At 39.6% G+C, this 22897-nt stretch overlaps 1 protein-coding gene across 6 annotated transcripts in view; it reads right to left on the bottom strand.

The window, feature by feature from the left end:
• Positions 1-9259: 9259 nt before the first annotated feature.
• TBC1D22A (TBC1 domain family member 22A) overlaps positions 9260-22897 on the bottom strand; it is a 454341-nt gene continuing 440703 nt past the window's right edge. For all 6 annotated transcript variants that reach the window (XM_075124482.1, XM_048836262.2, XM_048836263.2 and 3 more), the window contains one exon: positions 9260-12558. In XM_075124482.1, the coding sequence (XP_074980583.1) occupies positions 12430-12558 (129 nt within the window). In that variant the 3' untranslated portion in view covers positions 9260-12429. The remainder of the gene's footprint in view (positions 12559-22897) is intronic.

A 22897-nucleotide genomic window follows, 5' to 3' on the forward strand; every position in this document is an offset into this window, starting at 1 on the left:
TGAAGAGCCGCACTGCCACTGAGCTCCGTCTGCAGCCAAGGACAGCTGAAAAGGAACTGAATGGGTTGGATCATGTGTGCGTACTAGATGAGGCACTGCAAGATGACTACTGCACATGCGTGCCCTGACTGAGCACTGCTACTGAAAATCTCTAATTTCTGGCGCAGGGACGCACAAACACCTTAAGTGGAGCACCCACAGGGATGCTACTCGAAGAAGAAGAGGAGGTTATTTACCAGTAACTGGAGGATGGCAGAGTTGTGAAGAGACTTAAAGGCTTGCACTTACTGCAGTGAAAGCCAGTGGAGGGATTCAAAGAGAAGGGTGAAGCAGTGAGAATAGGCAAGGAAGATGATCTGAGCAGTATTGCTTTGTAGTTCTGCCCTTTAAGTACTCATTTCTGCTGCAGTGCCTGCGTTTACCATCATAGAGACTTTTAGCCTTCTTACATCTCTTTAAGATAATGTATAACTGGTTTGAGATTGTAAACCTCAGTGCAGTTAGAGGTATAAGCAACTCTGTGCAATTTCCACAAAACAGAGACAGGCTGGCTACAACGAATGACATTTTAGAGGGACTGCTTCCTATTATGTCATGATTCTCATCAACTCCACGGTAATTTTAGATAACTATTTGTTAGGCACTGAAAACATGCCTATATGTATTCCTCCACTAAGGGTTACATATGTGCACCATGTGTCCAGAGTTGGAGAATTTGAAAGTAGTGTTCGTTGGGTCTATGCATGCACCCTGGCTTGCCTTGTGCTTTCATCCGAGGTGATAAAGGGCGGGGCAGACCAGCCCTGTCTCCAGTTCCTTCTCTACTGTGAATATGACAAATCTGAATCAGAGGGGAAGGAGGACGGGCAGTGGAACACAGATAGGGACAACACATATTGGAAAACCTCCAGTCAAGTCTTTCTTCTTTGTTCCATTGCAGGAATCTAGGTTGAAACATACTGTATCTGTTTTCCTTTTGCTCTCTTCCACTGTTCCTAGTCAACGTTCTTTTTCATCTTCCTCATCCACAATTATCCCACCCATTGTTCCAGCTGGGAGTTTCTCTAATCATGCTTCACTGCACGTATCTGGTTTCACAGCTGCTGTCTCAGCTTCTCCACCTTCTTCAGAAAGGAAATTAATTTGGACTTTAGACCTAAATAACCCTACTGATCTTCATTAAGAAATTGGAATGTTTTCCACATCAGGCTGCTTAGGATCCAACAGTATCTCTTCTTTCACCCAATTTGATTTTCTCTCTTTTTCTATTCCAATGTTGGAACCTAGCCTCAGCTCCTCAAAATGACAAAATCCAACTCACTCAATCTGGCCCAGAAACATAGCTTCCTAACAAAGAAAAACAGCTCACCAACCACTTAGTTTCAATCACTCACCTCTCAAAAGGTCAATAACCATTGCTGTAATTCCAGGAATCACTTCCTTTTGAGCTCCTTTTCGCATGTCTAAGATGCCCAGAAAAAGAGGTGTCTTATAAGGAACTTTCATCATACATAAAATGAGAAGCTGTTTGAATCTGCCAAATATATGTGATTACTCAGTAATCAAATACTGTACATTTAAAGAGTACAATTAGAGTATAATGTATAGTCACTACTTAATAAGAATGACTAGCAAGTTGTTTTTATGGTACAAACTTTTAAAATATAGTATTGATGCTTAGAGAAATTCCAAAAAATGCATGCACTGCCAGGAAATCCATTTATGATTATAGCTAATCATATTATTTCAAATTATTTGGAAGTCATCCAATTGCCAGAATTTTATTTGAAAACCACAGAGTCACTCTGGATTTTTTTAATGTTTGGTTAAAAGATGGGTGCTGACTTTAAAATTAACCATAATCTTATTCTTGCACATGAAAAAGCATTTCATTTTAATAATTTTACAATCCTTCATTCACACAATGTTACAATAAAGCAGGTGATTTTGGGGCACATAACATACAAGGGAAGGTGCGAAGGGTTAATAATAATATTGCCATTGTAGGGAACTGCTTTACAGTTTAGTGATCAAGATCCCAATTCAGTAAATTACATGAATTAAAATTTAAGGACATGCTTAAATGCTTTGCTGACAAAGATCAATTTTAAGCACATGCTTAAGTGCTTTATTGAATTGGTGCCTACAAACACTATACAAAGGGGTTGGTTTGGAGCACTAAATTAGGGGAACAAGTAGAAAAGCTATACTACACCACTGGTGTGGATCAACTTCCAATGGAATAAGGCACTTTAAAAAGTATTTTCTATACGTTTTTTCTTCTTAACACTTTATTCCATTACTTCCACTCCATAGCAAACTTCTATTAATAGAGAAACCCAAGTAATTCAGGGTAATTTTTCTATCAAGCTCAATAGAAGTTATCTGTACAATAAACCATGACTGTGACAGAAATATATGTTTAAAAAAAATTGTATATGTGTGTGTAGGAGAAATAAGTGACATACAAAGTTAACCATTCTGCTTAAAGGGCAACTTGAAAGCTAGTCAATTTTAAGAAATGAGTTATAAATAATTTTAGGTCCTACATCTGCCACTCAGGCCCCCTGCCAATTCTTCTGGTTTTGCAATCACATTTTTCTATTTCTTAAAATATTTTTTTCTCCCTTGCCATTGTGTGAAAGACCCAAGCAAATAGGGAAAGTGAGTTAGGCCCCAATTTTGCAAGCCATTTGCCATGGGCAGACCCTTATGCCTGCAAGAACTACCAATGAATTCAATGTAAGAATAGGTTTAAAAAACACCACAAAGAACAGCTGTTAAATGGTGTACCTTTAAATTCTAAACTTAAAACAGAATTATAGCTGGCAAGGTTTATTAGTAGCCAGTAAAGTGTTCAGCATACATTATGGAAATACAATATGTGACTCAGAATTCTGAAAAGAAGCTATTTGAAACCAAAATTATCTCATCCTCTGTTTCAGTGAATTTCTCCTGTCAGTTAATTTCAGTTTGGTCAAGTTCCCCATCACCAGTGCATTACCCAATTGCACTGGATATGCTGCTTTATCCAACATCCTCATCTTCCCCAGCGTTTCCCCCAACACTTTTGATATCTCTAGAGCAAAAAATTGGGGTTGTCTTGTTTGTCAGATCACAGTGCAACACCTACATAAAACAAACCCAATGTACAGTAGGTTCCTCAATTATTTTGTTAAGGAAAACTATCATCCAGAATGAAAAACTGTGTGCTTTCAGAATAAGCTTGCTCAATAAATCTGAATGTAGTTTCCTTTGGGTCTCCTTGACATGACCCTGCTGGTTAATGGGTTTGGGATAATTTGAAATTGAAAGAGTACAGTCATTATCTTAGTCATGGAGACTTTCACTATCTATACCAATTCTTAATAAACATGTTTTATAGAATGAAATAATAAATCAGCATAAGCATGTGACGAGACACATATGATTAATGCTATTAGGATTAATGCTTTTAGCTTCTTCTAAAGATTTGATATACATATAGCTCTCCTTTGATTCCTCTCTTCCCAGCTCTAGTTTGGTTTAATGAAGCAGATAGCTTGTTCTGGTTGATGTATAATCTGCTCTTGGTAACAAGAAATGTTTGTTGGGGTTTTGAAATCCTATGTTCTGGAAGGGTAAGACCCTGATATGCAGAAACAACATTAACTCCACTTTAAGTTTTGTGCAAGTTCTTTAAAATCATGATGTCTAAGTGTGACCTCTACAATCGTAGATAACAACGTATTTCACCTACTATGCTGAATACTTTTTATAGCTTATTGATACAATTTAATGGCTTTTGAGCTCATGAAAAACTTACAGATGAGTTTCAAGTTTTGTGATTGCTTGATAATTTCTTTTGCTTGATATGTATCTGAACAAAGACTAATTAAGATGCCATCTTGTTTCAAAACAATGGCAAACTATTCTGCAAGGCTTTTCCTCATTAATTAACCTACCTACCTTCATTTCTTTTAGTTAAGTAATAATCAGAAAACTCTGTTTTTAACATGCCATTTACATGCCACTAACATGGCATCCAGAGGAATATACAATAATATATGTTCACAATCAGTAGGTACATTTGTTGCTTGGGAATCTTGTCAGTCAGTCAGAATCATCTTGGATATTTCTGAAGCCCTTATTCCACCTTGAGCAACCATCCTGGCCTCCAGTTCCTAATGTTGCTTAGCACGCTCTCTCAGGAAACCTTGAAACAGATTGTACACTCTTTGGGGCAGAGACTGGGTGTTCTTCAGTGTTTGGAAAACATCTTGCACTGTTTGGATGCCACTTCAATATAAATAATGAACCAGCGCCACTACCTTCAGGCTTGGAGAATGGAATTATGTCTCCTTTAGCTTTTGCTTTGAGATTTTTTTTTAAACAGTGCAATTAACATTTTGAAATAAAACTATTTATTAAAATTTCTTTTTCTCATGAGCTCCAGTTTGCATACAGGGATACGAAGTTAGCTCTCTGGCTGTGTCACAGATTTATAGTTTATTCACAGTGTGAATAATAGCAAATATAAACAGCAAGCTAATGGGCTGAGCAGAAACCTAGCTGGAGCTAAAACATAGCTAAGTAAGGTTGATGTTACAGGACAGTAGCCACAACAAAGAAGTCAATGTGTATCCTTCTGCTTATTGGGTACTTTGTGTGGGGGCACAAGAGGCCCTATTTAGAAACTGAATTAATTTTTAAGAGGAAGAGAGTGTTGTGGCTGACAAAGTCCAATTTCTCCCAGATTTTTGTGGTGAAATGCTGTTTAAAGCTACAGTTGCTAACAGCTACTGGACAACAAAAAAATAAAAGACAATTTTAAACACTGGTTCAAAAAGAATCAGTTGCACAATCTTAAAATGAGGATGTTTTTCTGTTGGTTGAGTGTATGTAGGCTGGATGTTTGGAGTGATTTCAGTTCCAATTTTTATGCTAGCTTTGTATCTTTGAGCTATTTTATAAGATTTTAAGACAGTCTTTGCAAGACTATTGATAACCTAACGCCTTGGTGGACTTCATGGCCAAAATAAGCTGATGTCAACAGTTACCGAATGTTGAGTTTGGGGGATTTTTGCAGGCTTTTTGTGACATCTGCTAAAACTGGGAGGACTAATCATTTGCACAAAGATTACCTAACTGATTCTTATTAGGTGATGACGGTGACTTTAGAGGGGGGATGCCCCATTCTGATTAACTAAGGCAGTGGCTCCCAAACTTGTTCCGCTGCTTGTGCAGGGAAAGCCCCTGGCGGGCCGGGCGAGTTTGTTTACCTGCAGCGACCACAGGTTCCGCCGATCGCGGCTCCCAGTGGCCGCGGTTCGCTGCTCCAGGCCAGTGGTAGCTGCTAGAAGCGGTGGCCAGTACGTCCCTCAGCCCACGCTGCTTCCAGCGGCTCCAAATGGCCTGGAGTAGCGAACTGCAGCCACTGGGAGCCGCGATCAGCCGAACCTCGGGACACGGCAGGTAAACAAACCGGCCCAACCCGCCACGGGCTTTCCCTGCACAAGAGGCAGAACAAGTTTGGGAACCACTGAACTAAGGAATTCCTGAGGAGAAATTACAAGGGAGAGGAAAAAGGAATGCATAATCCTGAAAAGTTGGAGGAAATGGTGAAACCATTGCTCATGCCTTCTGACCTTGTGACTCCAAAACCCTTGAAAAAGAAGGCCTGTGCTTTCTCCACTTCTCCGGCTGACCACGAAGGCACAGGTGGAGAAACTTACAATATCTATGATCTACAAGCAAAAAGCCTCTGGCAGGCCAACAAATCCATGGACAATAAGCAGCTGAGCTAAGAAAACCATCAGCAAATCTGCAGTACAAACTTTCTGAAGCTGAATGACAAAGTCATGACAACCATTTTTCATAAAAATCTATTAAAAATTAAATGTTTATTGGCCAGAGGATGCTTCTAGCGAATCTTCTTGCACCTCTTTTCCAACCACCAGGTAACTGGCAGAGTGAACATGTGTGTGTAGTGCCCCCTCTCCACCCGGTTACCTTCTTTAATGCCTATCTGCTTTCAGGTTTTGATGGAAAGGTCTGGGTTCTTCTGGATCCCTCCATCCACTCAGCAGGGTGTATCTTCTTTATTTTTTCCTATTAATTTATTTGGCGGAGCCTTCACCCCCCTCGCTCCTTCCTGGCAGGGTCACCAGGGCAGCTTTCGAGGAAAACTCTAACCACAGGGTAATCCCCACTTACTTACCAGATAGTTGGAGACTTCCAAGAAATAACACAAACACAATAATTATATTAAACAGGAGACAAACATAACAGGTTAAAACACTATTTTTAGGGTTACCGGTGCCCATGGTGATAATACCCCGCACTTTCCCCAGTCACGGGACCTGATGTAGCAAATGTAAGGTTAGTGTCCCGTTGGTACGCGTACTTTATTGGTGCCCTTGATGACCTATGACCACAAAATTCTTCTCTGCAGTGGTTTAGCACTGTGGCTGACTGGGTTCAGTACAGCCCAAAGGACTCACAAGTGGGAGAAGGTGGTAAATCCCCTCACAGGTTTAATATGCAGCAGGTTATAAAATGGCCAAACCCTTACTCAAGGACACAGTTCAGGGAGTAGGGGGTTCCCCCGCCCCAAAATTCCCTAACTAAAATATGGTGCACTCACAAAGTTCATGAAAGATCCTCAGGTTCAGAGATGACTCTGGACTCCTCAGTCACTGCTGAGGGGATCTCTGCTGGCAGGGATCCTCTTCAGGCAGGAATCAGGCTGCTTCAGTCCCAGGATTTCCCCTCACCACAAACGGGTGCAGGGCTCCAGGTGCAGGTTACACAACTACACTAACATCCAAATGGTAGTCTCCCAGCCCAGTGTCCAGACACATACACAGCAGGCAGCAGCCCTGGACTAGTAGCCAGAGCAGAGCTGACCATGTGGTGACTGGTCTCACTTAGGGAGCTGGAGGGCGAACTCAGCCTGGCTGGGGAAGTTTCCCAGCAAAACTCTACAAACTGGGAGTCATCAGTGGAGAGGGAAAAGCCCAGCTGAGGGATCTTGCTTTCAGGTCCCAAGAGGCCAGTTCTCAGAGGGAACCCTGCATGCAGGCCTTGGACTCACCAGCTAGCCCTTGCCCTGGCTGGCTCCAGACTGACTCAAAATGGCTTCTCCCCTTTCCTGAACTCCCTGGGAAGGGCATCTCACTCCCTATTGGTTGCCAGGCTGTCTCTGAGTTTGCCTTGGCTCTCCCTCCCTACCAGGCACAGTGTGCCTCTTCCTGAGCTGCCAGCAGACGGAGCCCCAGGAATCTGGGTAATCTCCTTGGGGGTTACACGTGTACCACTGTTCCTTCTAAGCTGTGCGCGTGCACGCACACACAGATCCTAAACCCCGCGCACAGGGTGAAACACCACGTGCACAAAAATTTGCACAGAAGCACAATAATGTGCACAGAAGAAATTTTTTGTGCACACGGCCTGTCAAAAATTAGAGGGAACATTGATGTTTACATGCAGATATGTGTGATTAGACCCACAGAATTTGAGAATGGTGACAGGATTTATTTCTCGAACATTTAAGACAGCCCTAGGTTAAGTAACCTTGCTGTTTAAAAGGCTGCACACACACAAATTTTATGGATTGGAAGGGTGCATTTAAATCCTAAGAAATTAGCTTCACCTAATGCTGTTTGTTAGTTCACTATAACACGCTGTTTTATCCTGAAGTGTACTGGAACATTTTACATAACCATATGTTGGTGGAGATGGGTGGCAAGTGGTTGTAGCTGGAAGAGTTAGTGGAACCAGGCTAGCCAAGATTCCAAGATTATCTCTCTCCTCGTGACACATTGCTACAGTTGTGATCAGCAGAGGGATTTGAGGTGGAGTCCCTTGATATGAAGGATGGGAAGGTGCTAGCAGGGCGTTCTCAGTGAGGGGCCTTTGGTTTTCGAATGGTCTCCGTCCACCCTTTACTCCCCGCCCACCAGAGCCTAGATTTGTTAACCTTTCAGGCAAGCTGCAAAAGCCCATTTTTGATCTCTCTGTCTCAGGCTGTTGAAGGAGGAGTGGGCCAATGTTTGGGACAGTCCTTTCCTATTATTTTATATTTAAACCTTTAGGACACACCCGGCACATCGGATGGGTACCTGTCGCTATATTTTATATATTCAAAATAAATAAAATACATACATAAATAAAATAAACTGCTTTTGGTTTTTCCTGGTCAATTCTTAGGACCTCTATTCCATCCTCAGCCTCCTTGAAATTTCATTCTCGGTTGGTTTTCCAGACCTTATCTTCACCTCCTGCTGTTCATCATCTCATTTGGAGGCTCCACTTTCTCGCTCTCCATGGCATTGTTACCTCAGATAACTCACTGGGCTTGTCTCTATCCTCGGCTCACTTTACATCCTCTCTTTCTCATCTCTCTCCCCAATCCTGCCTCTCTGACACCTTCTGGTGTCATCATCAACTTAAACTAAGCAGGTGAGATTTTCAAAAGAGCGTACCTGATGTAGAAGCATAAGGGTCACTGAATGTGAGACCTTCAACTTGGTCACAGTTCTTCCTGTGCTTCAAATATGGAACATAATGGTTGTCTGTAGCACTTCCCTCTCTCTTGCTCTTGAAGAAAAACTGGGTCTGCAAAGCATTTTTATGTGCCATCCTTTTTCTTTCTGTCTAGACAACGACATTCCCCCATCTTGACTATTGTACCTGCACTGTGGCTACCTTAATACCCATATCATCCTCCGAAGGTTCATCTTTCTAGTTCACTGTTCTTACCAAATCACCCCTTCCCCCCCGCCCACCCCAATCAATCCTTCCACTGGTTCTTGCTATTTCATCACATTAAGTTTAAGCTCCTTGTCCTCACTTTCACAATGCCCTTCACAACTCTGCAACTCCCCACTGATTGGCTCTTGTTTTTTTATTGCATTTCCCTCCTCCACCACCTCTGCTCTGCCAACTATACCTGCCTCATCTGCTTCTTGTGGAAACATCCCTGTGCCTCCCTTCATGTGGCTCATTATGCAGGGATATACCGTGGTATGTTGCTTGTCTTATTAGCTTGTAAAGTCTTCAAGGCAGGGAGTCACAGAAATATAAATGAAAGCAGAACTTGGCCCATTAAGTTTAGTGGTTTGTGATACAGGATTGGAAGTGTATTACTACTATAAAAATGATACAATTCCAAATATCTCTGATTTTAAAAGTGCTTTCTATGCTACATAACACATTACTATAGAAATATGTGTTTATTGTATTATCTTTTATTAATTTTACAGTTTTTAAGCAGTGTCTATTGAAACTATGATCTCTCTCTTTGTCAAAAAATACAACTGAACTTTGTATACTTATATTTTATTTTATAGTTCTGAAGTTAAATACAAATTCATGGGTTTTTCCATATGAAAATAAGCCAAAGAAAATTGTAACATGATTTGTTATAATGTATTAGAGATGTACATAAGAGTTCAAGCTGAGAATCTTCTGTTCTCCCATGTATTATATTTACAGAGTTGATTAATTTGTTATTTACACTTCTTTGTGAATACTGAAGCCATAAAGCTGTTTCTCTATATTGTACATTTTTATTACAAAAATCCCATAAGACATTGCATTTTAGACAACACAGCCTTCAGTGTTTTCATATCAATTTTATTAAATTACAGATTGGACTCACTAATGATGTGTCAAGATGCCTTCCATATGTTTAAAATCTTTGACCCATAAGAAAATACAAATTACAAACCAATTTTAATATTCTGATTCTTGATTTTGAAAAATAGGTCTATGGATGTAAAAATGACAGAGAAAGTTATTTCCTCTCACTAGGTAACAGTGTGGCTGGAACGACACTTTGCCTGAGATGCTTATTTATGAAAACATAAGGACAATTACTTTTATAAAGTGAAATGTTTTTTCTGTTAAGTTTTATGGTATTATAAATTGGGAGAGATTTTACATAAAAATAGGTTGGCCTCCTGTGTACTAAAATATCCTCTCTATATAATCAGTACATTAGGAAACTCCCCAACACCCACATTAAGCAACGTGTGTAAGTACAATCTTTCAATTCTGACATGGGCACAGCAGCAAATGTGGCCCCTTTTGGGGGCATGACAGCATTTCCTTTAAAGAAAGTGATATTTACCACTTGAATTTGGAAGACATACCAATCAACATCAGTGTATCTTGTGAAGGAACCTTTAAAAATACATACTAAGCTTTATAAATGTTACATAGTAGCATCTAACACAGCAAACAACTTTGGGTCGACTTTTCATGTTCTGTATAACTACCTAAATAACGTCTTGATAAAAAAAGTTAACTATACAAATCCCACAAAACATTATATGCTTACTGCTGTGTGCTTTCTCTCTTTTGAATTAGTTACAACAATTTGAATCTCTATTAATGGATTATTTTTATGTTTTATAGATATAAACTACCACAAATGGTCACATAAAAGTTTCAGGCTTTGTGTATTCTGTTACTGGTAGATATTCGGTTAGGCACAATATGACATTCTTTGTCAACTTAAGGTTAATTCTAGACACACTGTGACTAGACCATTAAAGATAAACACCAGCGTTGAGACTACACTAATATTTAAGATGGACACACAGTCTATGTACTTTAAGCACAAATACAGTAATCCAAGAAGCCTGATCCTGCTTCGACTGAGTCCCTTTGACTTCAATGGAACAGAATCATGCCCTAGATACTAAACATCAGTTTATGAATTAAGTTGGTTCCTTCCTCTCCATCAGCAACTTCATGCCATTTTAAAAGACAAATCCCATATAATAGCACAAGCTGATTCCTTGATTCTGATGTATCTTGATTCTGCTATTAAATTAGTCAAAACACTGTCAAGAACCATGGCCCACAAAACAGGTAATTTAGCTAATGTCAAACCGCCCCCCCCCCCAAAAGAAAAAGAAACAAGCCAACTTAGGGATAATATTTTGTAAGACATTGCAAATAATTCATTATTATTATATCTTAAGACAAAGTCCTCCTGAAGATCTTTATTCCCCTAACTACAAAGTGCATTGCTACATCTACACTTGTGCTATTAACACTGTGTAACTCACTCTGGAAATGTGTTAAAAGTAAAACTGTGAGTTCCTAATATATTGTGCCCCTTGCAGTTCTCAACTTCAGGCAGAACTCCTATTTTATAAGTTTCCCTGAAAATAAACACTCCATTTACAGTATAGTAAATTAAGGGTCTGTAAAAATTCATTCAGAACCCTGTGATTATATGAAGGAACATTAACTGTAGAAAGTTTTGGGGGGATTTTTTATTCTTCTAATGTTGCAAAGGGGGATTTGGGCTGCTTGGTGATAGGAGCAATCTTTGCTCTTCCCCTGCATCACAATGAGAGAACAAACCATCAAGCAAGCCAGTCAACAAATAGATGAAGTACACAAGTATTAATATTTTTTCCTTTTCTAACATGTTAGAAATGGATCATAAGGCAATATCTGATATTTCAAACATTTTTGCATTGTAAATTAAGCCATTGAATATAAAATCCTTAGAAGTGAACTTTCATGCGGACAAACATTCAAGTCTTTTAAAACTTAATAATTATGAATTTGTTTACCATGACAGAAAAAGCATATTTCTTAATTTATTCAGTGTGTTTTAGAAATATTCCAAAATATAAGGCTTATGGGAGAATTTCATCCAATACTGACATGTATCCTTAAGCGTCACTTAAATCCTTAACATGTGGTTACAGTGGTGCACAGGGCCTCAGAGAGCTTTCAGGACAACCTTAATGACTTCTAGAAAATGTGCAAATTGTGCCACCTATTCAGATTCCATATGTTGTGTTATTACTGTAGAATTTTCCTATTTTGGTTCTCTGTATCAACACAAAATAAGATTTAAATGTTCTCTCCGATTCAAAATAAAAAAAAACAATGAAAACACTTGTGAGCCCTACTGTTCCAAATTCACCTTCATACCCATGATTTGTCCTTGTTTTCTGCCAAGGGGAATCATTCCTATCACAGACAAATATAAGCAGGAAAAGGTATCAGAGACTAGTATTGCTTAGATAGGAATAATTATACAAGCTCACAATCATTCCCATAACAGATTTTAAGGCTCATGGACACATGACAATCACTAGGCAGAGATGAACGTAAAATGCATTCCATATTCATACATAATTCCAGAAATTATCAAAGTAAGAAAAATGAAATACTCTGAAACTTAATTGAACTTATGTTGCTTTTATATGTTGAGCAAGAAAGTTCACTTTTATGTTAATATAATATTCAATATCCTGGTCAGTCCATCTCTTTGGTATTCCAGGCTCATTTTGTAAATGCTCACAAAATTCTTTATTTAAATGCAATGATTAGTAATTATGTGAAAGTGCTAACCAGAATAAAGAAAGCCATAATATTCCAGAACAAGCTGGTCTTAAAATTCCTGGTTCTTTATACTCATTTCTTGTAATGATTGGGGGCATCTGCGAATGCAAACTTCAGTCTGTAGGCTTCTGCTAGGAGAACACTCATATCTTCATTTCCCCAGTGCATTGTGGGCAAATTCTGTAAAAAAATCAGCAACTCCTGGGGAGAAACAAAGAAAAAGAAATAGGAAGATGAATGGTGTTAAAATAGAATTGTAATATAGTGAGCTTGTTATTATTTATTTGTATTTGTGAAAGCCCAACCAACAGTGAGACCCCATTGTGTTAAGTGCTATCCCTACACATTGTAAGAGATCGTTTCTACCCTGAAAAGTTTACAATCTATTATTATTATTTGTACTGTGGTAATGTCTAGGCCTCCATTCGTGCATTAAACATGCTAGGCAAACACATAACAACAAACACCTAGCAAATCTAAATAAACAAAGCAGCCAAAGAGTGAGGGGAAAGGAATACTTATCCACATTTTACAAATGGGGGACTGAAGCACTGGGATCTAATGCCCAAGGTCAGACTGAAAGTCACTGGCAGAAATAGAAACTAAACTCCCATCTCCAGAGTCCCAATCTGCTACCTTTATGGGACTATCCTTCCTCCCATCTAGTTTTATCAAATTACAGTAAATTTGCTTAATATAAATAGCAATTTAATTTATTTCCCCAGTTATTTTAATCACAATTTCTGGTTCCACAGTTGCAAATTGCAACTGAATACAGCATCATGTAAGTACTGAGAATTCTTTCCAATTTCCACTCACCTCTTGTCTGGAATTTTAAGAGAGCTAAGATGGAAAACAAGTATTGTACATTCCATGGGTCTTTTGATTTGAATCAAGAATCTAGTTACAGTTACTAACAATTCTTACCCAGGTCACTTCAACCATCATTATGCTAGCTCTGATCATTCTGGCATATCAATCCTGTACTCATTTCTTAGAAGGTTATAAAATAAATACTTATTTTATTTCATGTTACCATAACTTCTCTATTTTCAAGGTGAAACGCCGTGCACTACCATTACTGTAACTTACTGACTATGCTGCACATTCAGGTTCAGAAGCTAATTTTGTAACCCAGGTTCACTAAATGGACGGTGCATAGAACTGTCTAGTACTGAGCCACCTGAAATGCTGGAGATTAAAATTCCATCCAGCTGGCCTTTACATAAAGTAACGCACACATAGAAAAATTAAATCTGATAAAATCTAGCTTTTTGCATTTTTTTTAACTGCTCCCTTATTTATACACTGACAAAAACAATGCAGTTCTGAAGTATCTGTAAGACTACTTAATACCCACAACTCGGGGGATTTTTTGGAAGATCACATTAGTTCAGTTTACTTCATCATTCATTATCAATTTTTTAACAGATTAAAATAGGTTTCACTTCCAACAATACTTTGAAATAATAACTAAAACATATACAAATATTTTTCTAAAATATGGATTCCTACCACTATGGGAATTATGTATTACTGTGGCCACATGGTATCAGAAGGCATTTCAAATGTGCTGTTGGCCAACTGAACAGCTGTGGTTGGAGTATGTGAAATCCATCATGGATAAGATTAAATCCCAATGGTTTACAAGGATTGGCAGTTGACTTCACTTTTTGGGGGATAAGGGGTCACTGGGGGAATCGGTTTCCTTCCTGCTCTATCACCCAGTGACCAGAAAGAGCATGGTTCCCCACACATCGATTTTGGTCAGCCAAAATACATCCTTGTTAACCTTCGCATGACCTTTCAGTATAAGACATTGTACAATTGTCCTTGCTTACATGGCCAGAGCCATGGCTAATCAGAATGTCTGGGCTGGAAAGGAATTCCCCCCAATAATAAAGACTGATCCACTATTAAGGGGCCTTTCACCTTCCCTGGTACATTATGAAGAAGTCTGACAGGCAGTAGGTCACCTCTCCAATTGTAATAATTAATAATTTATCTGTACCTTTCTCTTCCCTTTAAAAAATATAATTATGTGTTTGTTTATGTATTTGCTACAAACTTTCAAATTCATCTCCTGTCAGTAGTTAGGACATTCCTGTACCACTTGAGAGACAATGCATCAGGGCTGTGTAGTTAAGGGAACTGTTGTCTGTAGGACCCTGGCTTCATTTGTTGCACTCGTTGGAAGGTGGGTAGCAAATGAGGCGGAGGATTGCAGAAAGAAACAAGATGGTCTCATCCTTAAGAAAGCTGAATACTAGCCTGGAGAACTAGATTCTATCCCTCCCTGTGTCAAACAGTTCACACGTGATGCTCATTAAGTTACTTAAACAAGCTTTTCATAGGTAGTCACTAATAGTCTCTCTCTCATTTTCTGGGCACCTAATTTAAGACCCTATGGTCTGATTTGCAGAAGTGTTGAGCACTCACAGGAACAACTGAAGTCAATGGAAGCTGTGCTTTGAATAGAAAAGAGTGCTATATGATACTATTTCATATGGGCATCGCAAAATGGGGAAGAGATGGCCAGCCCTCTGTGGAGATAGAGGTGGTTAGGGACTATTTAGAAAAGCTGGACGTGCACAAGTCCATGGGGCCGGACGAGTTGCATCCGAGAGTGCTGAAGGAATTGGCGGCTGTGATTGCAGAGCCATTGGCCATTATCTTTGAAAACTCGTGGCGAACGGGGGAAGTCCCGGATGACTGGAAAAAGGCTAATGTAGTGCCAATCTTTAAAAAAGGGAAGAAGGAGGATCCTGGGAACTACAGGCCAGTCAGCCTCACCTCAGTCCCTGGAAAAATCATGGAGCAGGTCCTCAAAGAATCAATCCTGAAGCACTTGCATGAGAGGAAAGTGATCAGGAACAGCCAGCATGGATTCACCAAGGGAAGGTCATGCCTGACTAATCTAATTGCCTTTTATGACGAGATTACTGGTTCTGTGGATGAAGGGAAAGCAGTGGATGTATTGTTTCTTGACTTTAGCAAAGCTTTTGACACGGTCTCCCACAGTCTTCTTGTCAGCAAGTTAAGGAAGTATGGGCTGGATGAATGCACTATAAGGTGGGTAGAAAGCTGGCTAGATTGTCGGGCTCAACGGGTAGTGATCAATGGCTCCATGTCTAATTGGCAGCCGGTATCAAGTGGAGTGCCCCAAGGGTCGGTCCTGGGGCCGGTTTTGTTCAATATCTTCATAAATGATCTGGAGGATGGTGTGGATTGCACTCTCAGCAAATTTGCGGATGATACTAAACTGGGAGGAGTGGTAGATACGCTGGAGGGGAGGGATAGGATACAGAAGGACCTAGACAAATTGGAGGATTGGGCCAAAAGAAATCTGATGAGGTTCAATAAGGATAAGTGCAGGGTCCTGCACTTAGGACGGAAGAACCCAATGCACAGCTACAGACTAGGGACCGAATGGCTAGGCAGCAGTTCTGCGGAAAAGGACCTAGGGGTGACAGTGGACGAGAAGCTGGATATGAGTCAGCAGTGTGCCCTTGTTGCCAAGAAGGCCAATGGCATTTTGGGATGTATAAGTAGGGGCATAGCGAGCAGATCGAGGGACGTGATCGTTCCCCTCTATTCGACATTGGTGAGGCCTCATCTGGAGTACTGTGTCCAGTTTTGGGCCCCACACTTCAAGAAGGATGTGGATAAATTGGAGAGAGTCCAGCGAAGGGCAACAAAAATGATTAGGGGTCTGGAACACATGAGTTATGAGGAGAGGCTGAGGGAGCTGGGATTGTTTAGCCTGCAGAAGAGAAGAATGAGGGGGGATTTGATAGCTGCTTTCAACTACCTGAAAGGGGGTTCCAAAGAGGATGGCTCTAGACTGTTCTCAATGGTAGCAGATGACAGAACGAGGAGTAATGGTCTCAAGTTGCAGTGGGGGAGGTTTAGATTGGATATTAGGAAAAACTTTTTCACTAAGAGGGTGGTGAAACACTGGAATGCGTTACCTAGGGAGGTGGTAGAATCTCCTTCCTTAGAGGTTTTTAAGGTCAGGCTTGACAAAGCCCTGGCTGGGATGATTTAACTGGGAATTGGTCCTGCTTCGAGCAGGGGGTTGGACTAGATGACCTTCTGGGGTCCCTTCCAACCCTGATATTCTATGATTCTATGATTCTATTTCAGAGTGGTAGCCGTGTTAGTCTGTATCAGCAAAAAGAACAAGGAGTCCTCGTGGCACCTTCGAGACTAACAAATTTATGAGGGCATAAGCTTTCGTGGGCTAAAACCCACTTCATGTTTTAGCCCACGAAAGCGCATGCCCAAATAAATTTGTTAGTCTCTAAGGTGCCACAAGTACTCTTTCTTTTTATATACTATGTACTCTGAAAAATCAGATCTTAGGTGTCTCAAATAGGGTACCCAAAATCAATGGATTATTTTTACCTTAATCCCTCTATGCCTCCGCTCCTTGTCTGTAAAATGGGGATAATACCCACTTATCTCACATGGGTGCTGGGTAATAAATTAACTAACATTTGTGAAGTATTCAGCTTCCATAGCAATAACTGCCATTGAAAGCATGAGAAAATTAGAAATTCTGCCTTCAGAGCACTGTTTGAATAGTGTGCAGTACATAAGGCATTGAACAACAAGGAGAAAACAAAATATTGAATAGCTGTTCATTCAGTGAGCACTGTCCATTCTGTGCCCTGTGGAAAACATAATATAGAATCATATAATTAAAGGCTATCATGATACATACTCACAAGGGCACAGAAAACCTTAATTCTGGCATTTCCTAACTTCCGAGTGCATGACTTTGCAACCTTAATGATGCTCATTTAACACAAGGGCTTTTTTGTATAATTTCCTAGGTTTTTAAAAAAGGAACCTGAAAAGACATTCCTTTACATGGCAACATATTGATATCCATATGGGTCATTACCAGAGTTCAAATCTTAAGATTCATCACATAACCTTCTGTCTCTTGAGTGAATTGAGTAACTGATAGTAGTAGTAGGTTGTAATCTTCTTTGTAGACCAGAACTAAAGGGGGATGGGACACTTTGCCAGTAGGTTTCATTGCTATTTGGTAATAGAGGAATGGTGAGATTCAGGGAACTTGGGTTCCATTCCAGGCTCTGGAGGGGAGCATGCTTTAGTCCAGCTGTGGCCAATTTTTTTACCTTATGCCCCCACCGCTTACCCTGTCTGCCCCCTCCCAAGTCAGGGCTGGGAGCAGGGCCACGGTTCCACGGTGTGGAGACGGGAAAGATGTGGACAGGGGTAAGGGGGCTGAGGCTCAGGCCACAGCTGGAAGCGGGAGCAGAGCTGGGTGGCGCTCCCTCCCTGCCCCCTATGGGGGCTGGCCCAGGCCCCAGCTGCAACCCCCCAAAAGTTCCTCTATGCCCTCGGGCCCCACAGTTTGGGGACCTCTGCTTAAGTGGATGTAAACTCTTCCACATGTTCCTGCTAAGCATGACCATTTCTGCACCATCCCCTCCAACTTGTCTCTGTCCTGTCTCTTCCCTACCCTTGGCTCTTTGTTCCAGTCCTAGTCTTCTCACCCAGCCAGACCCAGTCTCCATTCCTTACACTTCTCACCCCAGTCTCCATGCCCAGCTAGTCCCAGTTTCCAATTCACTCCCCCAAGCTTCTAATCCCAGTATATTCTCCCTGATCCCACCACAGGTCTAGCTCTTGTCCCCTCTGCATTTCAATCAGGCAGCTTCTTCCCTCTTCCAGGCTGCATGGGCCCATGGGTGGCGGGTGTGTGTATGTCATCGAGAGTCCAAGAGAGACAGGCTCCCTGATCTCAGTTCAGGTGCCTGGACCTGGATCTAACATGGCTTCATCTGCTTCCCGGTAGCTTAAGGTATCGCTTGCTTTAAGGAATCTTGTTTTGTAAGATAGAAAAAGGAAGTTGTAAAACAAGCAGTATTATAAATCTGACAAGCATAACTATAGCTGATAATTAGCAGTACAACAGAAAAAGCATCAGAATATCTTTTCAAATGTGCTCTCGCAAGTGCAGTCATATAAGTGTTAAGACAGTTGCCAAAGTACTACCAAAATTTTTGTCATTGAATTTCCTTCTGCTTGTTTGACAGCTGTGTTGCTAACTGTAATTAACAGATTAGCACTATAGAGTAGGAATCTCTTTTAAACAGAGAAAACTACAGAGTTCACAAAAAAATTGAGATGGTTAATCTGAACAAATTTATTTTGAACAATACACTAGTCACAGTCACAAAATTAAATTATGGTCATATGCAGTTCTGAGAAATTAGCCGTTTTAACCTTGTCATCAACAATCTCTACATTTGCTGGACCACATCCTCCTATGGTATAAACTGGCATAATTAATGTATGCCATCTAAGGATATGGCCTTGTTTTTACTTTTTTAATGAAGATCATACAGAAAGTTTTTAGAAATGTTCACTCAATTGTCAAGTGATGTGTCATTACATGAGATCAAACTTTATATTAAACCAATTTCCTATCTTATTCAAAATATATTATTGTCAGAGCCTATTCTACCCTATTTGGTGGTTGTATGACACTATTATTCATAACTTACCCACAAACCTAAGACTTCTCTACATAGGGTTCACACCACTAAATTGTGGACTCAGCCTGTTGATTTTGCAAAAGTTTAGAGAGATGATTCTTTGAAACACTCTCAAATTTAATGGACTGACCTTATATAAACAGTAAAGCGGATCTCTGGGACTACCAATAGCCTCCCAGAACAGAAAAAGTACAGCTCAGATGCCTGTACTGGGGTCTGACACATAACTGACAAAATCTGAAAATATTATTTCAAGTGGGAGCTCATGTCCAAAAAAGCTTGGAGCCAACTAGCTCCAAAACCATTGTAGGATTGTGCTTCCTTTTGTGAACTTTAACACTTGTGTAGTGCTTTATAAAACATAAACTAACTAAATGTCACAACAAACACTTAACTACTTCAGAGGGGTCTGCTATCCTATTCAACAGATAAAGAAACTAATGCAAATATGTTAAATTACTTGACTAAGACCACACTGGAAGTCAGTTTCAGAGCCAAAATTAGCAGGAGGAATCTTTTTCTCAGTCATATACTTAGTTCACTATGCCAGGCTGCTTCTGAGCTGCCACCCTTCTAGCCAGAGAGGGCTAGATTTGCTGCCGTGCAAGGAGTCACCTATGCTGATATGGGCAAGTCTCCCTAAAAACTGAGTGAACTGTTTCATAGGTCCCAAGGAGCAACCCACTATACCTGGAGTGGGCACTGTGAATAAATATGAATCCTGTAGGAAAAGCCATCTTGACAAACTTTCTTCCTTAACGATCAGTTCCATTTGCAATGCTATCAGCACAAGGACAAGAAAGGTAATTTTTTAAAAATGAAAGTGGAGATTAGCGTTAACATTTAGAAGTTCCTAAAATCAGCGGCAGGAGAAGTCCTGTATATGTCAGCAGCCCTAAATGTGGGCTTTTGTTGTTGTTGTTAATATATTACTTAGTTTCATTTAATATTCATAAAAGACTGTGTTTTTAAAAGGACATATTAATACAGATAAATAGCTTTCATTTTTATGAAAGTTACAAACATGCTGAAAAAATAATTTTAGAATATAATGCTTTTCAAACAGATTTAAAACTTAGAGCCTCTTTAAATATGCATTCATATTCTTCAAGTGATAAAAATTGTTACAAATTTCAGACAGAAAACACTTATTGCAAATACAAAGCATCAAGGTGTAATACTCTCCCTTAAATAGATGTGACAATTATACTGTATTTTGAAAATCATAAAATGGTGACAAACTAACTTTCTTTTTTTTAGCCCTTGAAATCATCTTGATGAATATTTTTATAAATCCTTACTGACTGCACAATGATTAAAAGGAATAAAACTACTACCACTAAATAAATAATATTCCATAATATTTATTATATGCTATATTCATCTTTTTCAAAGCACTGTAGATATTAGCTTACTGCAAATATATTAACTTACTGGTTGTCTCATCACACCTGTCAGATAAATTGACAAACCACATTGTGGTTTTTTTACATATGTGGAAACAACCAAAGACAGTGACTTGTCTTCCAAGGCCACAGAATGTGTCTGTTGGAAAGCTGGATTCAGAACCCAGGAGTTCCTGGAGAACACAATCCACCAGACCACATGAAAAATGCCATATGCAAAATTACATCATGAAAGTTCATCTTTCATTTGAACACGGTACTAAATTTAACACAGTGCTTAAATAAGATAGAGGGCTCCTCTTAAAAAACAACAACTCTGCTTAAATGCTTCTATGATTACTTCCAAACTCAATTCATGATTTTCATCAGTGCTGAATACGTAAATCCATGGCAAAGTCACTTGTTGAGGGACCAATCCTGTTCTCATTGAAATAAATGGGAATTTTGCCATTAACACAGATAGGAAAAGGATCAGGCCCTGTAACTGCTCAAGAAAGTAAGATTGGTCCTGATCGGGAGATATGCATTATAAATCCAAGTAAGGTAATTAGCAATCACCAAGACACATCACTTCAGTAATTTACTTAAGATGAGGTTGATCTTACTCAGACATATTGCTTAACAGAGCTTCAAAACAGATCTGGGTAAAAATAAACCTTACAACTTGTTAAAAATAAAAAGCATAACCTGAAAAATACCTCCTCAAGAAAATGACATTTTCTTTTAATGCCAAACATGCCAGGGGAGTGTTCATTGTAGCCTGAATGTGAACTAGCCTAAGAGAAGTATGTTTTTATGCCTTTCAGTCAGAGGAGATACATAGCATCTGCTAACCAATATTTAACAAAGTACCTGACAAGGCTATTTAAAAGCTACTCATTTTAGCAGTTTATAATTAAAACAGAGCAAAGATGAGGAATTAGTAGTGACTGAGATAAACTTTGATTATTGTTCTGATTTTTCTCACAGATAAAGATAAAGCAAGAACCATTAAGGTCTACGTGCAAGTAAGGCAGCCAGACTAATTAGTGTAATTCACTTTTCCCATCCACATTTAGAGTTTTAATTTGTGCTGCTCTCCTTGTTTATTTTATTTACATTATTTGTTTTAATGAAAAACTCTTTGGTGATAAACTGTTGAAGAATATATTTTAGAATGAGGACGCTATGAGTTTGAAAACCAGTTTGTGAAACATGCTTCCACCAGTCATTTTTCTGGTCCATTTAATTTTTTCTGTAAAGGCATCTGGCAGGGGAATCTGTCAATTAGCCCATAATTCTATTTAAATTATTCACCGAAGACAAAGGCTCAAAACTGTATCCAACATTCTAACTTTAGAAATTGTAGAGAATCACTACAAATCAAGTAACTTGAAGGTGTTTGTATTTACAAAAATGGCTGCACGTTTTGACAGACTATACAGATGAAATTAAGTATCAGGGGTTAGCCGTTTTAGTCTGTATCCACAAAAACAACAAGGAGTCTGGTGGCACCTTAAAGACTAACAGATGAAATTAGTTTTTATTTCTTATGATACTTGTCAAGGTTCCTTCACAACTCTGAACTCTAGGGTAAAGATGTGGGGACCTGCATGAAAGACCCCCTAAGCTTATTCTTACCAGCTTAGGTTAAAAACTTCCCCAAGGCATAGATTTCTTTCTTGCCTTGGGAACCAGCTTAGGTTAAAAACCTGGTATGCTGCCACCACCAAGCGATTTAAACAAAGAACAGGGAAAGAGACCACTTTGGAGACGTCTTCCCCGCAAATATCCCCCCAAGCCCGACACCCCCTTTCCTGGGGAAGGCTTGATAATAATATCCTCAGCAATTGGTACAGGTGAACACAGACCCAAACCCTTGGATCTTAAGAACAATGAAAAATCAATCAGGTTCTTAAAAGAAGAATTTTATTTAAAGAAAAAGTAAAAGAATCACCTCTGTAAAATCAGGATGGTAAATACTTTACAGGGTAATCAGATTCAAAACATAGAGAATCCCTCTAGGCAAAACCTTAAGTTACAAAAAGACACAGAAACAGGAATACACATTCCCTCCAGCACAGAGAATTTCACAAGCCAAAAAAACAAAAGAAAATCTAACACATTTTCTAGCTAGATTACTTTCTAACTTTGGAAGTTGGAAGGCTTGCATCCTTCATCTGTTCCCGGCAAAGGTATCGCACAAACAGACCGACAAAAGCCTTTTCCCCCCACTCCAGATTTGAAAGAACCTTGTCCCCTCATTGGCCATTTTGGGTCAGGTGCCAGCAAGGTTACCTTAGCTTCTTAACCCTTTACAGGTGAAAGGATATTGCCTCTGGCCAGGAGGGATTTTATAGCACTGTATACAAAAAAGTGGTTACCCTTCCCTTTATATTTATGACAATACTGAATTTGTATGGTTCAATTTTACAATAAGAAATGTCTCTACTTGTGTGTGTGTGTGTGAGTGTGTGTGAGAGAGAGAGAGAGAATGTAAAAAAGGGAAGATACAATATCATCTGACATTAAATTATAACCAAAGAGATTTGATACTGTCTGCTGTTCGAGTGTATGCATCTGCAGGATGAATTATAATCTGTTCATGGTAGCAAGACT

The sequence above is a fragment of the Caretta caretta genome, chromosome 1 (genome assembly GCF_965140235.1).
Source record: "Caretta caretta isolate rCarCar2 chromosome 1, rCarCar1.hap1, whole genome shotgun sequence".
Lineage (NCBI taxonomy): Eukaryota > Metazoa > Chordata > Testudines > Cheloniidae > Caretta > Caretta caretta.